Genomic DNA, 21,845 nt, shown 5'->3' with positions numbered 1-21,845 from the left:
GGATTTGGGGGGTTTTTTTAAGCCACGGTAACATTTCCCTTGCTCCCTGCTTTTTCAGGCTTTTGCTTTAAATCCTTTCAGAGGCAGAAGCCTTTGCCTTTTGGGCTGACATCTGACAACTCTCTCTGAGGTGCTATTTCTTGCACCTTGACAGTCCATGTCTGGAAAAATGTTTTGGCTACATTCAGATCAAACCAGAAATTTCAAGATGGGTGTTGAGAGATAGTAGTTGTTAAGCATGAATAAGTTTTCAGCAGAATGAGTTACACAGAGTTATAATTCTGTGTGATGTAGTATGCTGTTTGGTTAGCTTTACTTGCTTAGCTGGACTTGCTGAAGCCTTGGGCCACAAGTTGTGAACTTACACCTAGATACCTTTTCAGCTGGAATGGAGTTAGTTTTCTTAGCAATTTTTCTAGTAGCTGGTACATTGCTGTTCTGTCTTTAGTAAAAGAAGCATATTGATAACACACTGTTTTTTTCATTGTTGATAAAGACGTTTATCCTAAGACAGCTTTTCTAGTTTCGCATGCTTTTCCAGCAAGCAGGTGCACCAGAAGCACAAAACAGAAGGAGACAACAACCATCAGCAGTAGTTGCAACTTCACAATATAAGAACCCTTAACAGCCTTCCTGCATGGACACAAAAAAATACCTCACTAAAGTGTTAAAGATCCAGACCAAAAATACCCATGCACCAAGAGGCAAGTGCAAGGTACGTGTAGGGCAGGTGCATAAGTCTCAAAGGTATAATTGCTTGGGGATTTCTTTGTTCTGGGTCCCTCTCCAGAGTCAGCCAGCTTAAGCTGACCTGCTGCTGTACCATTCAAATTATTTATTTTTATAAACTCAACACCTGAGACTCTGCTATGGGAAACCTATGGTCCAGCCCAAAGGAGGAAGAAGTGCACTTGGGACAATCAAGCACCTTGAGTTCCCCCTTGTTTTGCCAAGTCCATTAGAATAAGGCAGCTGGCTTGCAGAAAACAGGACAATGACTCAGCTGCCATACACTTTGCCATGCTTTCTCCTTATCCCCCTTCAGATTATCTTCTCCTACATGATCTAGTCCCGATGATGCTTTCCAAGACGCTTTGTGCCTGTGCTCTATGCGGGTCAATGACTGACTGGGACGACATAAAACACAGTGCTTGCATGAGACACCATCAGATGCATTATCAGATAAATCTGCTAAAGGCCTAATTCAACATATGCAGGAGCGTAAAACTACATTTCAAGAACAACTTGATTATCCCACATCTCTTAAATGTTTGGCAGCCTGGACAGATTTCTTCGTAGGGGCTAATTTGAGTTTGGCAACAACCCCAGGCATGAGCAAGGGAACTTGGTGGGCAAAGACATCACGGCACCTATACCAGCCCATCTTCCCCCAGACCACTGACAGGAAGGACAGAGATCCTGATCCCACGAGTCTTTCACCAGCACTTTCTTTTGATCTTTATTCTGCAGCCAGCATCACCTACTGAAGGAGAGAGGTTACACATCCTGCTTTTTACCACCCTCCTTTAGCCCCTTTCTTTTTCTTCTGCTGCTGTTTCTTCTTGGTGGCTGCAGCACCAGCGGGTTTTTGGTGCCTGGGAGGGATGACGTTACTTGTAGCCGATACAGCTGCGGCGCTGCCAGGCCGAGGGGAGGTAGGTGGGCTGCTGGCAGTTCTACTGGCATCCCTGCAGGGAAGACAAGAGAAAGAGATATCACATGGGTTTACAACCACCTGCAAGATGTGGTACTAATGCAGGAAGCTGACGGTGAAAAACACAGCTGCCCCATAAGATAGCATTATGTATGGGAAGGCACTCATGCAAGATCTTAAATAAGCTTCAACATACAGAAGGGCTGATGGATAGTGGGAACATGTCTCAAAGACAAGGCAGTCACCTTCTAGTTGATGTTCACTAATAGTTTAAGTCCTCAACAACAGAAGTAAGGCTAACTTTTGAGTATGTGACAGCTCATGCAACACACAAGAAGTCTTTCAGGCCCCCACTCTTAGGCAGTGGAAACCCAGCATCCTTCCTCTCTCAGATGCTACTGTCACTATCTTGCCGTCCATACATAAAGGTAATCCCTGATTCCACCTCAAATAATGTGTCAACTTAGAAGGAAGTACAGTGTTTTCTTGAATCATGGCTAATGATTCTCCAGATGCCAAAAGACTTGAAAGCAAATAGCTCAAGAGAAAGCATGCAAAATTCATCTTATCATCAAAGCTAGATAAAGCACATTAAAGGACTACGGGAATTTTATTTGCACCATGGCACCTTCAAGTATGCCTATCATATCACTTTGGTTTTCAGCAACCTATAGGGAGAGCAGCTGGTAGCAGGTTCAAGCAGCAAAGTACAATTTCACTTGTGCTATCTGCAGTTGGTGTGGGGAAAGAGCCGCAGCAGAACAGCACAAACCCATCCCTCCCAGCAGCCCAAAAGTGATTCCCTGCATCAAGCCATGCAAAATGGATACTTACAGTTCAGATGAGCCAGCTGTGGTTGAACCCTGAGTCCCCTTGCCAACCTGCTCCTTCTTCTTGCCCTTCTTCCGTCCACGATAGTAGGAACGCTCCCGCATTGGAAGCCACCGCTCAGGGTCAGGAGTCACCTTGGGGTCGTAGTTCTTAGGCAGCTTTCCTGCAGAACATCCAATGTCATGGAATGAGACTGGGGTCAACACACTAGTCAGGAACATGCATGGCATATCAGTAGCCAGGCAGTGCAAAGAGCCCAGCAACCCACATCATCCTAGCAGGGTGTTGCTCTCACTTCTATGAAAAAAATGTCCCATCCAAACAAGCTATCATGAAGATCTGCGTTCACAGGGACCCAGTCCTAACAGGGGGCTCTGGCTCCTGGGGAGCTGGAGGCTGGCTATTTGAAGAAACAATCTGGAGAACTCCCTGGAGCTGTGCTATGTCAACAGCTAGGAAATGCAACTTACCCTTCTTTTTTTTCTTCTTCTTCTTCACTTCCCCTTGTCTGAAAAGCAAGAAGGGGAACAGACATTGTGAGACAGCATGGACAGAGCAGACAAATCAACTGAAAACTAGCTCTGGAAGAAGCTAAACCATCTCTCTAAGAACTTGGTCTGCTGCTACATTAAACTTCTTGCAGTTAAAACAACAGGCTCCCTTTTCACCAGTGTGCCTTCCACAGCTATGCCACCACCACACCAGGTGTGGTTCCCATGCCACCCCAAAGAAGGATGCACCAGAGCCTGCTTTACCCTTGCTCCTTCTGCTGGTTGTCTCCAGTGAGCTTCCCAGCTTTCTTCCGAACATAGGTTGCTCCATGGGAGTTCTCCAGCGCATCGACATCTACTTTCAGTGACATGGTGTCTGAGGAAGGCAAGTGTTTGCTAAGACTGCAAGGGAAGAGTTCAAGGATGCAAACGAGCAAGCATAAGACCCAGGTTTTTTCCAGGCAGCAAGAGGCAACTTCAGCTTGAATAAATTGTCTGTTTAAAAATGCAGACACCAGACAGGCCTACTGGGCTACTTCTGTCTCTCTCACCAGGTTCTTACACCAGTTGGGATGAGCTGCTTAATTGCCATCTGCCTTATTTTTCCCTCTTTAATATGGGGACAGAAGGAGCAACTTCGCCCAAATGCAGCTCAAGTGACAAACGCAGTATGTGAACCCTATTTTGGGTGAGACCTTAGTCATATTTTATCAGGCACAGTCCTGCATTACTACCACAGGTTTAAGATTCCAACAGGAAGGATGGAGGTGTTCTATTTTTTGTTCCACTGAGTCTTAAGTTATCAATTCTCAAAGAAAATGCAGCCAAAGACAAAAGGGGCCGGAGATCTCATCGTAATCAAGCCAATTAGGGAAATAATGTAGCTCCAGACAACTTGACCTGGATATGTTGCTGTTCTGGAGATGTTCCTTGCTTTTCTTCAGGCGAGAGTGAGTCTGAAGTCCCCACACAGCTGAAAATTCAAGTGAGCAGTGCCTTTCTTTGGTCTGATACCACCATCAAAAGGATACACTTTAGCTTTTTCAGGGTCAACCAGGGAATAGGCAGAGATGAGCTGTGCCAGAGTATGCACATCTTTTGGGTTTTGCCTTTGCAGGGGAAAAAAAAGACAAAACAGAAAAGGACCAAGTTACCAATGTTACTGATCCCAAAGACTGGTATCACCATACAAGAGCTTGCTGCTGCAGCACAGCTGCTGTCTGTGGGGACAGGCATATCAGCCTGTGGTCTCCTCCACAGCACATCACCAAACATCACTAGTGTGGACAAAGGGAGGTGCAGACAACCCCACAGTGTCATGAAACATCCAAGGAAAGATGAAAAACCCAGTAGCAAAGGCAAGTTAACAGTTCCCCTAGCCCCCAAAATCCCATCAAGTGCACAATAAAAACTAAAACCTAAACATCCAAGAAAAAATTGTGCATCCCAGTCCCCAAAGCAATCTTTGCTGTACACAAGAGGCCTCTGGGACAAGTCTACCAGGTTTTCAAGTGAACATCAACTATGGATCAAATGAATTCTCTCTCCTCCTTCCAAAATATGGTTTTGCATTGAGGCCCCGGTGCAGAAGCAACTCTAAAGAATGGCTACCAGTTAACAAAAATTATTGCAGATACTGCCTGCCACCAGACAACTTGCAGAGGACTCTGGGTTGAGACCTGCTGCTCAGCAACCACCCAACTCACTTCCAGAGCTCTTCCAAGTCGCTGATTGCTTCCTTCTTCCTGCCATGCTTTAGTTTGAAGTTGGCAGCTTCCCTTATCAGTGACAAATGGACAGGAGACTTTGGCTGAAAGACACAGCAGCCATAATTAGTTCCTTATTATCACAGCATGAAGCCCAGCTCTAGCTGGCTTTAATGCCCCTGAGACCTGGCCAAGGAGAACTGAGTTAGCATCCTATAATGCAGAAAATAGACTGCCTATGCACTCTGGGATATGAGGCAGAACTGCCTGGGACAAGGCAGCTTGCTGCTCCACCATGCTGTCTCATCAGGGAGAAGCCCTGATTGCTACATTTGGGCATCCATTGCCACCACTCTCCTAATGTGACAGGAGCTGCTGCTCCCTGTTTGCAAAACATCTAAAATAATGTAACAGTGATAAACAAATGTTCACAAAACAGGAGCTCACAGGTCTCCATAACTCCAACTGGATAGCTGCTGGGCTATGCACCAACATGAAAACCTGAGTTGGACTAGCTAGAAAAGACTGGGACACATCCTTGCACATTAGCTTCTCTGGTCTGACTTGCCTGGAATTGCTGATACCACTGGATAGCCTGTGTGAAGACCTCAATTGCACTGTCAATATCCTCTTCATGACTGTACATTGTCACCAACGCAGACACCTGCAAACATTCAAGAGCAGCATACAGATCTTCATGCAAGTTGTTTATAGCCTGGGGTCAGCAGTTAAATGATAGGATTTCCCAAAAGCAGAGTCAATGTGAGCTTTCTGCTCTGTCCCTAAAAAATGGCTGTGGTAACAGGCAGGATACACAGGCCAGATTTTCCTCCCCAGGTCCCTCCCCAAAAAACGCCCCTAACATCTTTCTCCTATGGTACAAGCCTACGACTGCATCCACTGAACAAACCTTCTTGTCTTGCCACTTTATCTGCTTACCACTGGGCACAGTTTCATTAGAAACCCTTTTTCTTCCTCTGTTCTCTATTCCAAGGGCCATGAAAAAAGATGAGAGATGATACAGACACTATCTGTCCGCCTACATCCCAGTCACAACCAGAGGTGACCCAGGGCAAGGAGCTGCTATTGTTGACTGCCCCTACAAATTACTTTGATCGTTCGCCCTTGCAATTGGAGCAGACCCACAACTGTCAGCCCCTGCTCAAGATGCTTATGCTGAGCACATGAGCACTTACAAGGTCATCAAGCTTTCCTGGATACCACATGTGGATATGCATGCAGTCTGGGGTGATGCTGTGGGGATGAAACATATGGCACTTTCTCCCTAAGGCCTGTTGTCCTAAAGCTGCTTCACAGTACATACCAGGGAAGGAGTTGCTCCAGTCATGTTATGCAAGTAAATCCAGACAACATACAGGTCTCAGAGACTATGAGGGAGTGGGAACATAGGCAGAGAGCATCCCTGCTGACAGGCAGAGTACTTCTTTGGCTAAGTTCAGGCTACCTGATGCAAGTTATAATCCCACCTTTGTCCAACACAAGGAAGATGGGCTCAAAATCCCTGTAAACACTCAGGTCAAGTGAAAACCACAGGGAAGAGACAAAAAGGAGCAGGCAGTGCAAAGCTGTCCTACAAGGGAAAAACCTCACACAGTTTAGACTGAGTTTTGCTTACCATACCAGGCTTGTGCTGCAGTTCTTCTATGCTCCTCAGGATCATGCAGGCTTTGGTGACACTGCCTAGAAGAGAGATAGGGAAGAACGCACTCTGAGTGGCATGGCAACACTTCATCCCAGCAGAGAACTTCGAGCCAAAGGTAAACAATGAGGACAGAACGATTTCCCCTTCTCAGATCATCTCCCCCTTTCTAGAGTTAAGGACAGGCCTCCACACAATGGACATTTCTGCCCTTGCCACATTCCACAAGGGTTCAGGAGCAAGCTTTTGCAAGCAGGGTCTTCTCTTCCAGGTGCAACTCTGTGCTGCTTGACTGTACACAGGAATGGTACCATTAGGGAGCCGCACATTGCTCCCGAGATTATCCTGCCCTAGAAGAGATTCCTGCCCCCTATTATTCACAAAGACTGTGGGCATCTCTGGCAGTGATCTGTGGAGCCTGCATATCTGGCCATTAAGCTATAAGCACTATCCTGCTAGAGCCATGTATATATATTACCTGACTGAAAGCACCTCTGCTCCACACCTCTGTCACAACAGTGACTGCAGCAAAGATTGCCCTGAAGTCTGTTTTTCTCATCCCTTTTAGCATTATCATGTACAGACACTTCCCAACAAAGAAGGACAATTAATACCTTGAGCAATTTTTAGCTGGGCCATCGTCAGCTTGATCTCAGCTGCATTGGCAGGGTGCTGGTCTGCAAAGTCCTGAGAGTCAGAAGAAAGAACAATTCAACTTGTGTGTGGGCACGAGGCTGTTGCTTTGGCGAATCATATCTCATGCTCAGACACGGCAAGCTGGCAAGAGCCAAGGGAAGCTTTCTGGCACAGGCAGGCTTCAGCACACAGCAGAAGAGGTGCCAGTGAGCCACTGTCCTTTCAGATTTCTGTCCCAAGCCACTCATTTCCTCCAAAAAGAAGGGTGTTGCAAACTGCTTGTAAGCAGAGCAGCAAAGACTACTGCTTACCCTAGAAGAAGTGTACTACAGCTTCCTAAGCATAAGAATCAGAGGTGTAAGGGAACTATTTCCCTTTAAAAGCAGCATTGTTCAGTTGAGTGTGAAGGCCTTCCAACAGCATTAAACCAAACCAAAATAAGCAGTCAGATACCCCTGGAAATTTAAACCAAACAAAACAAACTAAGGGAAAACAGCAAAGGAGAACACAAAGCACAAGTTTAAATGGAGCTTGGCAAAACTTCCTTTTAACCTACCTGCAAAAGTGCCACAGCCTTTGCATGCTGCTTCTCACGACACAGTTGGGCTGCCTGGATAAGCACAGGGAGCAGATGCTCAGGGCTCTGCGACTGCAGGCTTGCTGACAGCTTGCGGCACTGATCTGCCTGAGGAGTGGGAAGAGAGAATACACTTATCTCAACCTCTGCAAGCATCTAACACAGGGCTAACGTACCCGCAGTACCTAAGATATGCTTGTGATGACTTCCCTGAAAGGAGTACACAGAGCCAAGAACAAGTCCTCCTAGTGGCACTTCAGATGCATCTAAGACCACTCATATTGCTTTTATCTTCTAGTAATCTCCACACAGTTCTCCCTACAGCAATACTCAAGTCACTAAACAGTCAGCCAGTTGTGCTTTTAGGGATGATTTTATTTTTCTGCTCAGTTATGTGCCTAAACCAAGTGGTCTTGTCTTCTGACAGAGAACAGCCATATCTCCCAGTCAAACTCCTGTGGAGTAAATCTGTAGCTACTTACTGCTCATCAGCTTCCCCTACCTGGTTAGTGTACATTGCCAGCAAAGCTTTGTTGAATTCAATCGCCTGGAGCTGTTTCTTGGAGAGTTTATGCTCAACACCCTCTGCATTGGTCAGCTTCACCTTTTTCTTTGAGTCAAAGACATTTTGGTCCTAGGGAAATTGCACATCATGAGAAGATTTCACTATATTCCTTGAAGAAGAAAAGGCCTCTGGGTCTGAAATTTAACTACTATTTAGGAAAAAACTTTTCCAGTTATCTCCCCTCTCTCCACAAAAGCAGAGAAGCAAGCTGAGTAACTGCATCAAAAGCAGCAAGCTAATTCTATACCTTGTTAATTGTGATGATGTTATTTGCAATGACAGCAAGAAGTCCTACATCTGTTGGCCTGCAGACAAGAAAAGCAGAAAGCATACTGTTATTAAACAGCACTCTCTCTACAGATGGGAGGTCGAGCATTTGTTTTTAAAAAACCCCCTTACTTCAACTTGATTATTTGATTGTAGAGCTGTAAAGCATCCTCTGTACGACCCTGCAGTTGCATGATATAAGCCATCTGACCATGAATAATAGCCAGCTCAGCCTCAATGTCTTCCTCTGTCACATCCTGAAGAAAAATCAAAGTAAAAAAGCTGCTATGTCACCTCTCTTACCCTGGCTTCTGTCTGCTGGCTTCTGTCTATGAGTGTTCTTGGGCACTATTAGCAGCAAAGTACTTCAGCTACTACAGATGAAGGTCGTAGCCACAGCACAAACAGAAGCAGATGTGGGTTAAACTGGAAGAAAACTTCATCTGCTCATGTGAGAACCTGAAAATACTCTTGTGTGCTGAATCTGCCCCTTTGCTCAAACCAGTGACTGATTACAAATTTCCTGTTTCTCACCACCCACTCAGCGTGTTCATCCGTAGCAGGAGTAGGTTACAGGGAGCTTTCAGACAACCTGTACCCATCCTACCTGCACCAGCACAGGCAACTCTGCAAGGAGCACAGCCACAAACAGCTTGCAGTGTTTGCTACCCTTCTGCAACAGCCACAATCGCTGCCCCACCCTCATAAGCTGGTCCCAGCAGAGCAGCACTGGCTCTCCTCTGGCTCTCTGCTCTTTGTGACCACATGGCACAAAGCAAACACTCTCCAGAACATCAAGAACTTACAGAGTCTTCTGACAGTGATTGGCGACACAGCTCTAGAAGGAAAAACAAATTGAAAAACACAATTTAGAAGGCTTTGGGGGGGGAAAAAGGCTAGAAGCATGGAGGAATAGATAACTTTTTCGTGTATTGCTGAAACTTCTGCAGCACTACAAGGACAGAGGAGACTGCAATGATGGATGGGACTGAGCATGAGATACTGTCCCTCCCAGAACTGCCTTCTGAGAGCAGAGTCATATGCTCATTTTCTCTCCTGAGCAAATTTCCTTACACCTAGCTCCTGATCTTTTCCATAAAGATCACTCAGCTACAACTGCACACCATCTTGGGAGTTATTTTAAGTGCTACAAGCCTGCAATATTGAGATTACATCACCCTTTATGGGGCAGCAATTCTGTTAGTTTTCAGAACCCACACTAGTCGCTTCTTAACTTTCTCATATACCTCACCAGAACATCGCTTGTTTGCTCTCCAAAGGACGCCTGTCAAAGCATATAGGTTCTTCATCAAAACTGGGACAGAACTGACCTATTTATCTGCAAGAGCAACTAGATCAGACACAAACTAGTCCTTCCTAGTTCCCACCCTAACCTTTTTTTTTTTAAACACATAAAATCCCTCTTCCACCCCATAGAAAAAAATCCTCTTTGCAAAAAAAGCTCATTTATCAGCTTACATTAATTTCATACCTAATTCATACCAAGAAGTATTCTTAATTTTTATAGCATATGTTTAAATATACACTCATACTAACAAAATTAGGAGTTAGAATAGATGAGACATTTCATGCTTATAAGAGATTACACTCACATCTACTTCCTACTTTAAAAAACTTCACAAAGTTATTGAACACAAATCAGGGGGTTGCAAGAGAGCCAGGAGATGGTACATGCTGCACAGCTCTGGAAAAGAGATGCAGAGGAACATTTCTACAAAAACACCAGTTGTGTCAGGAACTTAAAACAAATCCTGATGCTGGCCAGTTTTTAAATTTCCAAAACCTCTTTTCCTCTGATTTGCATCTACAGAGAGCAACTGCTCCTATCACACAAACCTTCCCTCTCACCTCACCATGTTTTTACCTTCTGCTTTCTGTAGTTTTTTCATTGCTTCATTCAACTTTCCTTGCCCAATCAATGCACATGCACTGTTATAACACAGCTCGTAGGTAGCTTCTCGAAGGCCCAAATCCTCCTACAATGAAAAGCAAATGTAACATTCAATAAATGCCAACTGATCTGTACAGATTTGACAAGCAACGGACACAAATTATAGTTTTCATGTACACTTAAACTAATCCTTGCAAAATAAATTTAAGAGGCAATTTTAACAGGGCACACACCTGGCAAGTAAGTGGCAGTGCAAAGGACCTTCCCTCAAATAGTACAGAGTCAGAGGTAACTGACAAGGCAGCAAGGAAAGTCCACCCTGAACTTGGGGACTACTTAGACTGCTGCAAAAGGGCAAAACTGCTGCTCTACAGAGTTAGAAAGTGGATCTACAGTGCTAAACAGAAAGCTGAGCACGCTATGCACACCTTGAAGGACAAATATTTCTAAACAGATGTGAACATTACAATCTGCACTGTTCATTAACAAAAATATTCCCAAGCATGGCTGGGTGATCCAAAGAGTTAGCTTTTACCCTGGGCAAGAAGGTAATGAGAGAGGAAAGTGCTAGTCACCACAGGTGTTCTGCCCAATGCAGGCTCAGAGAGATCTACTTTCTGCTCTGCTGTAACATCTACAAGTCTCCTAGAGATCAAAGGTGAAGTATAACTCATGATCAATAACAGCATTTATTCCTCCACAGAGGAAAAGCCACTAGCTGATTTTCAGTACGCTCAGAAGTCATTAAGAGACAGGAACACATTTCTATCCTGTTCAGTATCTATAATTCCATATCCTTTATTCCTTGGCTCTCACTCTCACACACATAGACACACATACTCACTTACTGGCACCACCTTCTCCCATGTGCTTTGTGCTGCCACAACAGCAGAGAGGTTGGTTTTTCTCTCTTCCTCATACTCATCCTGGGAGTTGCGGATGAGATCCCTGTATGCAGCCAGACAATCATCGTAACGCTCCAGTCTGTACAACTGTGAAAGGGAAGGGATTAGCCTTCAGAACAGTATTTTCGTGGGCATGCTGGTAACTACAGCCTCCTTCCTCCCTCCCCATGGACAGGGGCAGCAGAGCATCATATGCTGAACATGACTAATATTGCATCTACCTTTAAGGGCAAACTATATAGATTATATTTGCAAGGACTCAAGCAATGGCACCAGATACCTGCAAAAAATGACACAGCTCTTACTCCTAAAACAGCTTCTTTAAAAGCAGCAGTTTACACAGTTTTGTCCTCAAACAGCCTTCTTCCAAATTAGATCGCCTCTCTAAGAAAGAAATTAAATGAATGGTCTTTCATGCAGCTGAGAGAATTCTTCACAAAACCGTTCTGATCAACCGGGGAGAAACGAGAGAAAAAAACATAACTTCTTTCCTGCTTCACTTTTAATGCCCGAGATGTCAGGTCCCACAAACCATTCCTGGACAAACAGCTCAACCACAAACAAATCCCATCAGATCTCTTCCATCCTCAGCCATATGGCTAATACCAGGCCAGACCCAGGAAGGGAGTGGGAGTCACAAATTGCTTTGGTTTAGTGGGGATAAAACGATGACTCTCCCTCCAGCAAAGCCACCTGAAGCTCCACAGAAGTTTGAGCAGTTGGAACTGTACCTGCCCTTACCTTCAAGGCAGAGAAGGAAATTCTGTCCCCATACTTGCCCCCCATTAGAGGAGTGACAAGGCATCCAGCATATGAAACTCCCACTAGGAAGGAAAGCTTGTAATTACCACTTGTCCATAAAGCTCCTTCAGCTTGTCTGTCTGCTGACTGGCACTCTGAATGGTCTTGAGAGCACTTTCAATACGATTCAACCTGTATTCACAGTAGGCCTTCTCAAAGGCAATAATGTCACTGCAAGGACAAGACAAAGGCTGACAGCATGCACTGTAGTTTGCATTCAAAAGCATTCACCCACATAAGCACACTTGTTTAATCAGCCCTAATTAGTCTCAGACTGCTACGTAACCCAAAATCCAAACACATGATCCCAGATTACTGAATTATGTATCCGTTGAGCACTGAAAGTACCTTAAACCTACTTTGTGTTCAACACAGAAAGCATATCAAAACTTCACCTAAAAAGAGGTTCCTTTTTAATGGCGTCTCCAGACAAACAGCATTCCAAATCCTCTCTGCCCCCACCTCCTACTGATTATGCTAATTAAATGCTTAAAAGGTGGAACAATACCAAACCTCATTCCATGACTCTTTCTTAAGGAGAAGGTGTATCATTACAACAAAAGGTTGTTACTGCAAATTTTTAAAGACAATTTACTCACACAGAGAGAGGAAGGAAAAGGTATAAAATACAAATCTCTCTTACAGTCTGATATGAAGACAAACATAACATTAACCTATTCTGAAACATCAGCGCAGCAGAACTGCAGCAAAAAGGTTTGCTAACATAAAACGGGCTTCAAAGCAAGCTCACACCAGCAGGGAAGCATTCCCAAAAAAGCTAAAGTTAATTAGTGATTCCTTTAGTTCATGCCTGGGCCATTTGCTATCAGCTTTTCTTTGCCTATTTAAAATTATCTCACTTCAAATGAGTATTAAGGAAGTTTGAAAACAAATTAATGGCATTCAGAATTAAAGAAAAGCAGTGGGCCACCCTCAGCACAGGATGGGACAACTTCAAGACAGAGGAAGAACCACCACTTTCCTGCTCTGCAGGACAGAGACAGACACATAGCAGAATGAGGCTAAAGAAATTATAGGAAAAACTCTGAAGCCAGTTGGATTTAAAGAAAATATTGCTCCTCCTTACCATATAATTAAAAATTAAGCTAAAAAACTTGAATTAAACCCCTTTTGTCCCAGGAAAGAAGGAATTAGTGAATAAGGTAATAATAAGATGTGAACATAAATGATGGCATGTTTCATCACAGTGATACTTCAACACACTTTTCTGGGAAGTTCCTTAATAAAAGCAGTATCTGAAATACAAAAATTTTGCTGCCAGGCAGTTCTTGGGTAGAAATTTTCATCCTAGTTGTTGCATAAAGAGCATCCTTATTAGGAAGGAAATCAGTCTTCTTAATGACTCAAATGAGAAGCTTGACTTGTCCTCAGACACAAGTTGTCTCCAAGGTCCTGATTTTGAGAGGATGCACAAAGGGCTGGCACCACCACAAAGGCTGAGGCAATACCTTCAGGCTGGCAAAGAAAAGGACCCCAAGGAGCAGTATGGTGAGAGAGCCAAGCAAAGCCAACAGTTCACTGCCACTGGCAAAGGTTTTTCCCTTCTCTCCTCACTCCCACTGAGATCTGTCCCCTTCCCTTGTATTAGCTGTGATACTCAGCCACACCAACAGGCAGCATCAGCACATGGAGGTGGCTGAGAGCTATATCAGGGACAATCCCTTCAATAGTGAGAGCAAGATGTTAGACTGCCTCAAACTCAGCCAGACCCATAAAAAAACAGTTTCACTAAGAAGACCAATCCCAGTGTCTCTGAGCACCTCCTGCACTTTGCTGCCTTATCAGTCCCCTCCACTGAAGCTGCAGCAGCTTCTCAAGGACTTAGGGTTTCATATTTTGTAGAACACAGCAAAACACAACTCACCTGGTTAACACTTTAGTGTGGGTATTGATTATGCTGAGAGCTTCCTTGAAGTTCCCATTCTGGATAAGACACACTACTTTACACTGAAGCGCAGTCACGTCGTCTTTGCTGATCTGCAGTACTGCGGGGGAAATCAGTTTCAATACAATGATCCAACTCACTATAAAACACACCAAGGCTTTGTAAGAGCCACATGTTGTTACGGGTGCAAAAACCCAACCCAGAGAGCGGTCATGTCAATTTAAAAGGCATGGCTTACTTTGGTTCATAAAAGAATTGAGTATAAATACTGGAATTACCCGAAGTGACCACTGTGCTAACATGTCTGGAACAGAGCTGCACCAAAGGGGCTGGACAAACACCTGGACAAACCTTTCGCTGGCATTTCACTTTCAGGCAGAGAACACAGTGCCAAGGCCTGAGTGCCACGTAAAGCATACTGAGGAAGGACAACAGCTAGTACAGAAGAACAGTGTGGCTCTAGATAGGGAGTCACTTTAACACTTTCTGTCACTGGTAAACAGGGAAGTAGAAGTAGGAGAGACACGGGTTTTGCTATTTGATTTTTTCATGTGATCCCAGCTCTGCCAGAAGAGGAGAGGAGTCCCCTACTCTGCACAAGCAGCAAAGACAGAACTTTTAATCATTACATGCCTTATACAGCAATCCCATTTTGGATGCCAAACCATCAAAAAACCACAACCCAACGTGGACTCTCAGCCCCAAGCAAGTTATCGCTCCCAAGCCAGTCAGTCCATAAGTACACCACTCCTCCAGTTCCCAGGGGGAAAAGCACTCCTTTCCCCCACGATCAAAACGGAAGGAAACCCCACGAGGCTTTGGATCACACCAAGGGATGCACGCGATGCAACAGAAGCACCTGCTGGTCACGGCTGCCCGTCTCGCCTCTTCCCCAGCACAGTCGGACCCGCTGGGGCCTTTGCCCGCTGCCCTGCTCCCGGCACGAAGCCTACGGACGGACACCCCTCGTTCCCCGCCACACGACAGCGCCCCTGTACCAGGCCAAGCCCGCCCCGGCAGGGACCGGCGATCCGCAGGGCGGTACTACCGCCCGCACTCACTCTTGTTGACGGACTTGAGGGCGCGGGCGAAGTCGCCGTTCTGCCCGCAGCGGTTCACCTCGCTCCACAGCCCTGCCGCCGCCGCCGGCCCCGCTGCCGCCGCCATCTTGGGACCGGGACCGGGACCAGACACACGTCGCGGGGGCGGGGGCTGCGCCGGAACCGGAACAGCCGAGCGGGGCCCCGCCCCCCGGCGCGCGTCACCTCCTGACAGCCCCGCCCCCAACCGCCCTCACCCCGCCCCCTCCCGCACAGCGGCGGGCAGTGGGCACCGAGGGATTGACCCGCTGAGCTGGTGCACTGTGGTGATGTTCACTTCCCGCTCTTCCGTGCAACACTGCGAGTGTGAATTTCAACAAGGAGGGCAAGTGCCGGATTCTGCAGCTGGGACAGGGCGACCCTGAATGTACGGACAGATTAGGGAACGACAGGCTGGAGAGCAGTGGGAAGGGACCTGGAGGTTCTGGTCGACGACAAGTTGAATATGAGTCAGCAGTGCCCTGGCAGCCAGGAGGGCCAACCGTGTCCTGGGGGGCATCAGGCAAAGCATCGCCAGCTGGTCGAGGGAGGGGATTGTCCTGCTCTGCTCTGCACTGGTGTGGCCTCACCTTGAATATTGTGTGCAGTTTTGGGTGCCACAATATAAGAAAGATATTAAGCTCTTAGAGAGCATCCAAAAGAGGGCAATGAAAATGGTGAAGGGCCTTGAGGGGAAGCCATATGAGGAGTGGCTGAGGGCACTTGGTCTGTTCAGCCTGGAGAAGACTGAGGGGAGAGTTCATTGCAGTCTACAACTTCCTTGTGAGGGGAAGGAAGAGGAGGTGCAGACACTGATCTCTTCTCTGTGGTAAGCAGTGACAGGACCTGAGGGAATGGCCCGAAGCTGAGTCAGGTGAGGTTTAGGTAGGATATTAAGAAAAAGTTTTTCACCCAGAGCATGGTTGGGCAGTGGAAGTGGTCACAGCACCAAGCCCGTCTGAGTTCAAGAAGCATCTGGATGACGCTCTCAGGCACATGATGTGATTCTTGGGGTGTCCTGCACAGGGCCAGGAGTTGGACTTGATCATACTTGTGGGTCCCTTCCAACTCAGTATTTTCTCTGATTTATTTTGATTTCATGAAAAAACTGTGTGCAGCCGTAGCACCTCAGTTATTGCCAAATTACCTCACTCCTCTTCCAATGTTTTGACTTAAGAAATGCAGTTAATATTTTAACCAACCTTTTTCCCCTCTTAGAGTAAACAAACAGAAAAAAAAAATCAACAGATATGACCAAAGTGAGTGTGTGTCAAGAGAGGGAAGGGGATGATGGCTCACCCCAAAAAGATTTTCCATCAATTCCCATTACTTTCTTCTGTTAAAGACTGACATCACTTTTCAAATTTCAGAAATGCCACATATCATTACAAATATCACAAGGGATGGGGTTTTTTTAAATAAAAATTGTAAAGTTATAAATACATCAGAGAGTAAGGGTGGCTGTTACTTTGTATAATTCCAGCAACATATCAGGATTTGGCCTTCAAACACAAACTTGAGATAAAACTCCAGGTGTGAGATACAACCAGCAAAGCCAGCTCAGTGCAACTAGTACAGCACTGGACACTCGAGCCTCTCTTTATAGAGCAGCCCCAGGTAAATGACACGAATACTCACTCCGAAGGACTAGTGAGCAATCTGGTGTCATCTCTGCCACAGGAATGACAATCACATTAAAGAAATAAAAAAGAAAAACCAATTAATACGTTAAACAAAATACTCCTTTTATTAGAGTATTTTTGATTAAACATACAGAACTCAAGATCGCCATTTAAAATTTTTATCGCTCAAAGTTTTTCCCTCTAGAAGGATGGTTATGCTATCTCAGTGCATATTATATGGAAGGATTATACCTCTCAAGTGTCTAGCTCACAAATCAGAGCAATACTGCCTGTACTTGGTGTGCAAGCAAAGAAGGTAGTGCTGTAATGCAATTAACAAACAAAAAAATGCACCACCAATACATACACAGTCAGCTCCGTGGCCAGTGATCCAGAGGGTAGCATCATATGGAGAAGCAGGCTTTAGGAGTGAAGGAGAAAACAGTTCCTGACCATGAAAAAGGAGTTGGTAACAGATTCAGATTGGTACATGTCCTAAACATTCCTCCTTTGCAAGGACTGCAAAGGACTGCAACTTTCGCCACTGGTTTGGAAGATTTTCTGCCTCCGTTGTACTGGCACAGAGGGGATGAAAGAAGGGATGAAACACGTGACCCTACAGCCCTCTTGCAGCTCCAAATGCCACCATCGCGGGCAGTCTGGTGAACCACTTACTTATGGCTGAAACACCATCTGCTACGGACTGGCTTCTGCACTAGAGCCTTAGCACCTACTTGTTCCTCTACCAGCACTGACAAAATTGAGCTCTTGTTTTACCCACAAGACATTAACAAAGCAGAACACGTAGGCAGTGACACCCCTGCTGTCCCCACCTGCCGGTTTCAGTTCCTTGAGCACATCATGCAAGTCGCTACCATTACTATCAAACCTTGCAGACATTCATATACAAATATGAATATATACATATATTCAAGCTTTATACTTTGCATCTGCACACAAATTCTACAGCCAAGACCTGCAGTTCTGTGCCTTTTCACACTGTTAAGCAAAATCTAAGCAACTGTCAGCTTTTAATTACGCATGGTTAATTTTCCTAGACTTTTTTTAAAGAATTGAAAAATACCATTTAGAAGTATGTTTGGTCAAGTTCATCACTGCATGTGGTACAGTCAAACCTGGTTAAGTGGTACTCATCAACTGTGTTGTGATGGAATGTCTAATGGCAGATTTCTTCAAATGAAAAATCCAGACAATTGAGAGGTATGCATAAAACTTGTCTTAAATATCTGAAGCTACATGTGCGATCTCACAGAACACAAGCTACAGTTACAGACATAACATTAAATCTTATCAACCAATAGTGCATAAGAACTTAAAAAGAGTCAAGTGAAATCAGTTCAGCCAGTGACTTCCAAAAAAGTCACTCAACCGCATTGTGAGGGGAAAAAAAAAAAGCGGGGGGGGGTGAATCATTCTTAGGCAGGTTTAACACAAAGTTTTAGTCTACATTTTAAAAGCTGTTTTATTATATATATATATACTATGTATAAAATAAATTAAAAAGGGGGAGGAGGAAATAGCTTTGTATACGCTTCAAATTAACATAGACCAGTAGTTCCATAAATGAACATTTTACCATCTTTGTGGTAAAAACTTGACATAAAAGTTCAAAACCATACAATACTTATAAATAGAAAGAGTTCAAAAGATACTTTTTTTAAAAAATGGAATTTAAACATCATTTCCCCTTCCCCTACAATACACTTTAGTTTTGTTTGTCAGCATCAATACATTTACAGAGCATTTGAATGTCACATCCACAGAATCAATAACAAAGCAGGTAAGAGGGCCAGCAGTGTTAAAATTTAGGACTTTTCTCCCAAATAACACTACCTGCTCCTCAGCCTTGTCCTGAAATGAAGGCTATCAACATTCATCACCCGGTATGAGGTATGGGCAGAAGAAAATCTGCAACCGGTACTTTCCAACCCGCCTTGCCTCTAAAAATATAGCTACAATATAGCAACAATCTGTCGATTTGGAAATTGACAATGGTGGTGGACAATCTCTTACCTCCAATCAGCTTGTATATAATTTAATCCTGGTATTTAAAAAAAAATTAAAACTGAAACATAGTACTAATGCTTAGCTTAAATAAAAAACCAACCAAAAACCTGACCAAAAACCCCAACTTTAAATCTTCTTTGAAACCATGTTTAAATGTTCTTGTTCCTGATTTAAAGCTTCACATAAAACACCAGACAGAAGGATGACAATTTTAAACCAAGAGAGCATCTAAAAACATACCATAGGTAAAAATGAAATCAATAATCTCTCCACTTCATAAAAACATATAAACCCTGTCAGTAACAGTAGTACACTCAGAACGAACAACGTGAAAAGGAGCATCTAGAATACTCAAGAGGCTTGCTACGCTACTTCTCTTTATTGCCCATTCTCTCATTTGTATGGATGGCCACTGCATGACAAGATGCCTGTGATAGTTCTCTTATCTTCCTTTCACCACTGCTGCCAGCTGAAGTCGTCATTGCTGCCAAAGACCAAGAAAAATCCTAGGATTGTGGCAAAGATGACTGTATTCCCCGTAAGAACAAGTGCGCATGCGCCCCAGTAAATCTGTGAACAAGGGGAATTTAGTTAGACACATTTTGAACTGAATACTGACAAGACAAAAGGCAACATCTTACTGTCCCATTCTAGACAAAGTTCAGTAACATGCCCATGATGCAATAAGGTTATATCGTTATTTGTGGTTACACCGAGAAGGCTGGATTTACCTAAAATTACTTGATCAATTCACAGCCAGCCAAGCAGCACAAGTTTTTTCTATCCATACTCAAAGTGTTGGCTAGCAGGCACAGCTGTTTTGGTGTATAAAGTAGGGCTAGGTTACAGCATCAAACACATCTGCGGCCCAGTTATATTGCCAACCACTCTGTAAGACTTTTTTAAACAGACAGTTATTTAAGGTCTTCAAAACACCAGCAGATATGCCAGCAACAAAAAAGGAGGTGGATGTTTTCCAGGGAGAGTGAGGGTGTGAGGCACTCAAACCGACTGTCTGAGCTGCATTATTCTGTTTCCACTGCAAACATTTAAGTATGCAATTATAAGAGTTGTTTAGCGCACAAGAGCTTTATCTTCAGTAAAAAAACCCAAACATCAAGAACAAAGTTTTCAAGGAAAAAAAAACAAACAATCATAGGTTGAAATATTACTAACCAGTGCTGCTCTTGCAAACACTATTGGTAGCCCAAATGCTGATACCACAATGCCTGTTGTAAGGAATATTGCTAGCTCCTTGCAGGCATTACTTGTAGCATCTGTGTCATCTACTAATCTTCTTGCTATGCAGTACGGGATAGGAGACAGGATGTAAAAAAACAGAACAAACAGTGGCCAGTACTGGCTGAAAAAGAAAGGAGAAGAAAAATTTAAGTTAACTCAATTGTCTTCCTGTCCTTCCTAAAATCAACACAAGGCATTTTCCCCATCCAGCATCCACATTCAGGAAAGATAGACACAAACCCAGAGAAGGCAAATCCTTGGCTTTGGAACAAGCTGACATTAATCCAGCAGACCATGTTTGTGAGCGGCTTCGGCTGACCTCAGTGGCAGCAGAGCTCACTAACAGGATATTCATAAAGCAAGATTTCACTATGCAAGCCTAAATCTAATGCCACCTCACAAGATGAGCTTAACTCCAAAGTTTATCCTGTCAGCTGTGCTTAAGAATTGCAGAGATACCTTTGCAGAGCCCTTACATCATTTTGGCCATAGGCTTTCAGTGCACACATGTGGGACAGAGCGTCATTCTCAGACAATACTCAGCCACCATGGGGAACCAAGACATTTTTTTCCACTTTTTTAAAATATGAATGCAACCAGCAGACACCTGCAAAAACTACACCATTGTTTTGGCAACACTTTTTTTTGCTTGCAGCTCACCAGACTAGATTTCTCAGGCACACAAACGTAGGTGCACATTGTTTCAATAAAACTTTATTGCATTGTTTGAAGGGCAACTGCACAGTGATCTCCTTCCCAAGGGTTTGTGTCACCAGCACTGGTTTTATATATGTCATGGTCATATATGTAGAGAACTGCAATTCACAACCAATAACAGGTTATTTACTGAATGTTATTTAACATTCAGTAAGTCAATTTAAAAGATTTTCTGTAGGGTCAGCATTCACTTGCAAAAAGTCAAAGCCACAGGTATAACTACCTGCACTTTTGGTCTGCTACTTTGTATCTCCTGAGAACTAAAGGATAGGAATGGACATACCCAAAGTACAGGTAGCAACTGCAATCACTCCAGATGCTACATTACCTGCCTGGGACACAGCAAAAGGTCCACCTGACAGTCACTGAGAGCCCAGCTACTACTATGCAGCCAGAGAAAATGCAGGTGCTTCCCTGGATAACACACACTTGCTGCCTACCTCAGGAGTTCCTGTTTGTTTGTCAGCCACAGACAATAGCTGGGACATGTCAGGGCAGTGTACCCTTTAATAACAGTCTGCAGTCAGGCCTGGTAGCTTAACTTTTGTTGTCACCACTTCTAAGGTAAATTAAACCCTGGATGGTCTTTTTCCCACCCCAATCTTTCGAAGCAAAAAAACAAAGGCAAATCCCAAGACCCCTCCTACACAGAGAGGACTTCTCAGTCCACAACTGCCTTGGCATGCAGGGGGGTTGGACTAGATGATCTCCAGAGGTCCCTTCCAACCCTAACGATTCTATGATTCTGAAATGACGAAATCCAAAGCACTGTGGGGTTAGTGACACAAAAAACAAGACACAAAGAACAGGAAGCGAGTGCACGTTACTTGTATTGGGGAAGGGCACATCCGAGCATCAGGAACATCAGTCCGACCGCTCCGCCGAAGGACAGGCTGATCAAGGCTGCAACGAGAACACAAGCGGACCGCAGATGAAGGGCGTGACACGCCGTACAAAACCGAGCGCGACCCGCAAACCAACGCGGGGCTCAGCGCAGCCCCGCCCGCCCGGCACAGGGGACACGGGGGGGGGGAGGGACACGGGGGGCTCCCGCGGCGGCTCCGGCCCGCACCCGCCCCTGCCCGCGAGGGCCGCCCCGCGCCCCCCGCGCGCACCTTTGATCCCGGCCATGGCGCCGCCTGTCCCGCGAGCCGCGCGGCACCGGAGGGGCGCGCGCCGGGAACCGGAACTGCCGCACGGAACCGGAAGCGGCGTCCGGGAAGGTGGAGCGCCCTGCCCGCGTGAC

General features: G+C 45.0%; 2 protein-coding genes across 2 annotated transcripts; both read right to left on the bottom strand.

Annotated features, from left to right (window-relative positions):
* Positions 1-1,431: 1,431 nt before the first annotated feature.
* On the bottom strand, positions 1,432-15,140 carry SRP72 (signal recognition particle 72). Its single transcript, XM_017805841.1, has 19 exons — positions 14,973-15,140; positions 13,891-14,011; positions 12,053-12,176; positions 11,148-11,291; positions 10,273-10,384; positions 9,194-9,225; positions 8,520-8,644; positions 8,368-8,425; positions 8,058-8,189; positions 7,535-7,663; positions 6,957-7,029; positions 6,319-6,383; positions 5,251-5,346; positions 4,683-4,786; positions 4,008-4,085; positions 3,241-3,378; positions 2,956-2,993; positions 2,489-2,648; positions 1,432-1,688 (listed from the first exon to the last, which is right to left on the bottom strand). The coding sequence occupies exons 1-19, from the start codon at positions 15,076-15,078 to the stop codon at positions 1,514-1,516; spliced, it is 2,010 nt and encodes a 669-aa protein (XP_017661330.1). The 5' UTR covers positions 15,079-15,140; the 3' UTR covers positions 1,432-1,513.
* A 1,574-nt stretch (positions 15,141-16,714) lies between these two features.
* On the bottom strand, positions 16,715-21,827 carry LEPROTL1 (leptin receptor overlapping transcript-like 1). Its single transcript, XM_017805862.1, has 4 exons — positions 21,715-21,827; positions 21,427-21,502; positions 19,817-20,003; positions 16,715-19,210 (listed from the first exon to the last, which is right to left on the bottom strand). The coding sequence occupies exons 1-4, from the start codon at positions 21,728-21,730 to the stop codon at positions 19,094-19,096; spliced, it is 396 nt and encodes a 131-aa protein (XP_017661351.1). The 5' UTR covers positions 21,731-21,827; the 3' UTR covers positions 16,715-19,093.
* Between the last annotated feature and the right edge of the window lie 18 nt (positions 21,828-21,845).

Source organism: Lepidothrix coronata, unplaced genomic scaffold (genome assembly GCF_001604755.1).
Source record: "Lepidothrix coronata isolate B3197 unplaced genomic scaffold, Lepidothrix_coronata-1.0 Scaffold13, whole genome shotgun sequence".
NCBI classification, from domain to species: Eukaryota; Metazoa; Chordata; class Aves; order Passeriformes; family Pipridae; genus Lepidothrix; species Lepidothrix coronata.
Note: the sequence above shows the minus strand (reverse complement) of the source record. Positions and strands in the feature narration are given on the sequence as shown.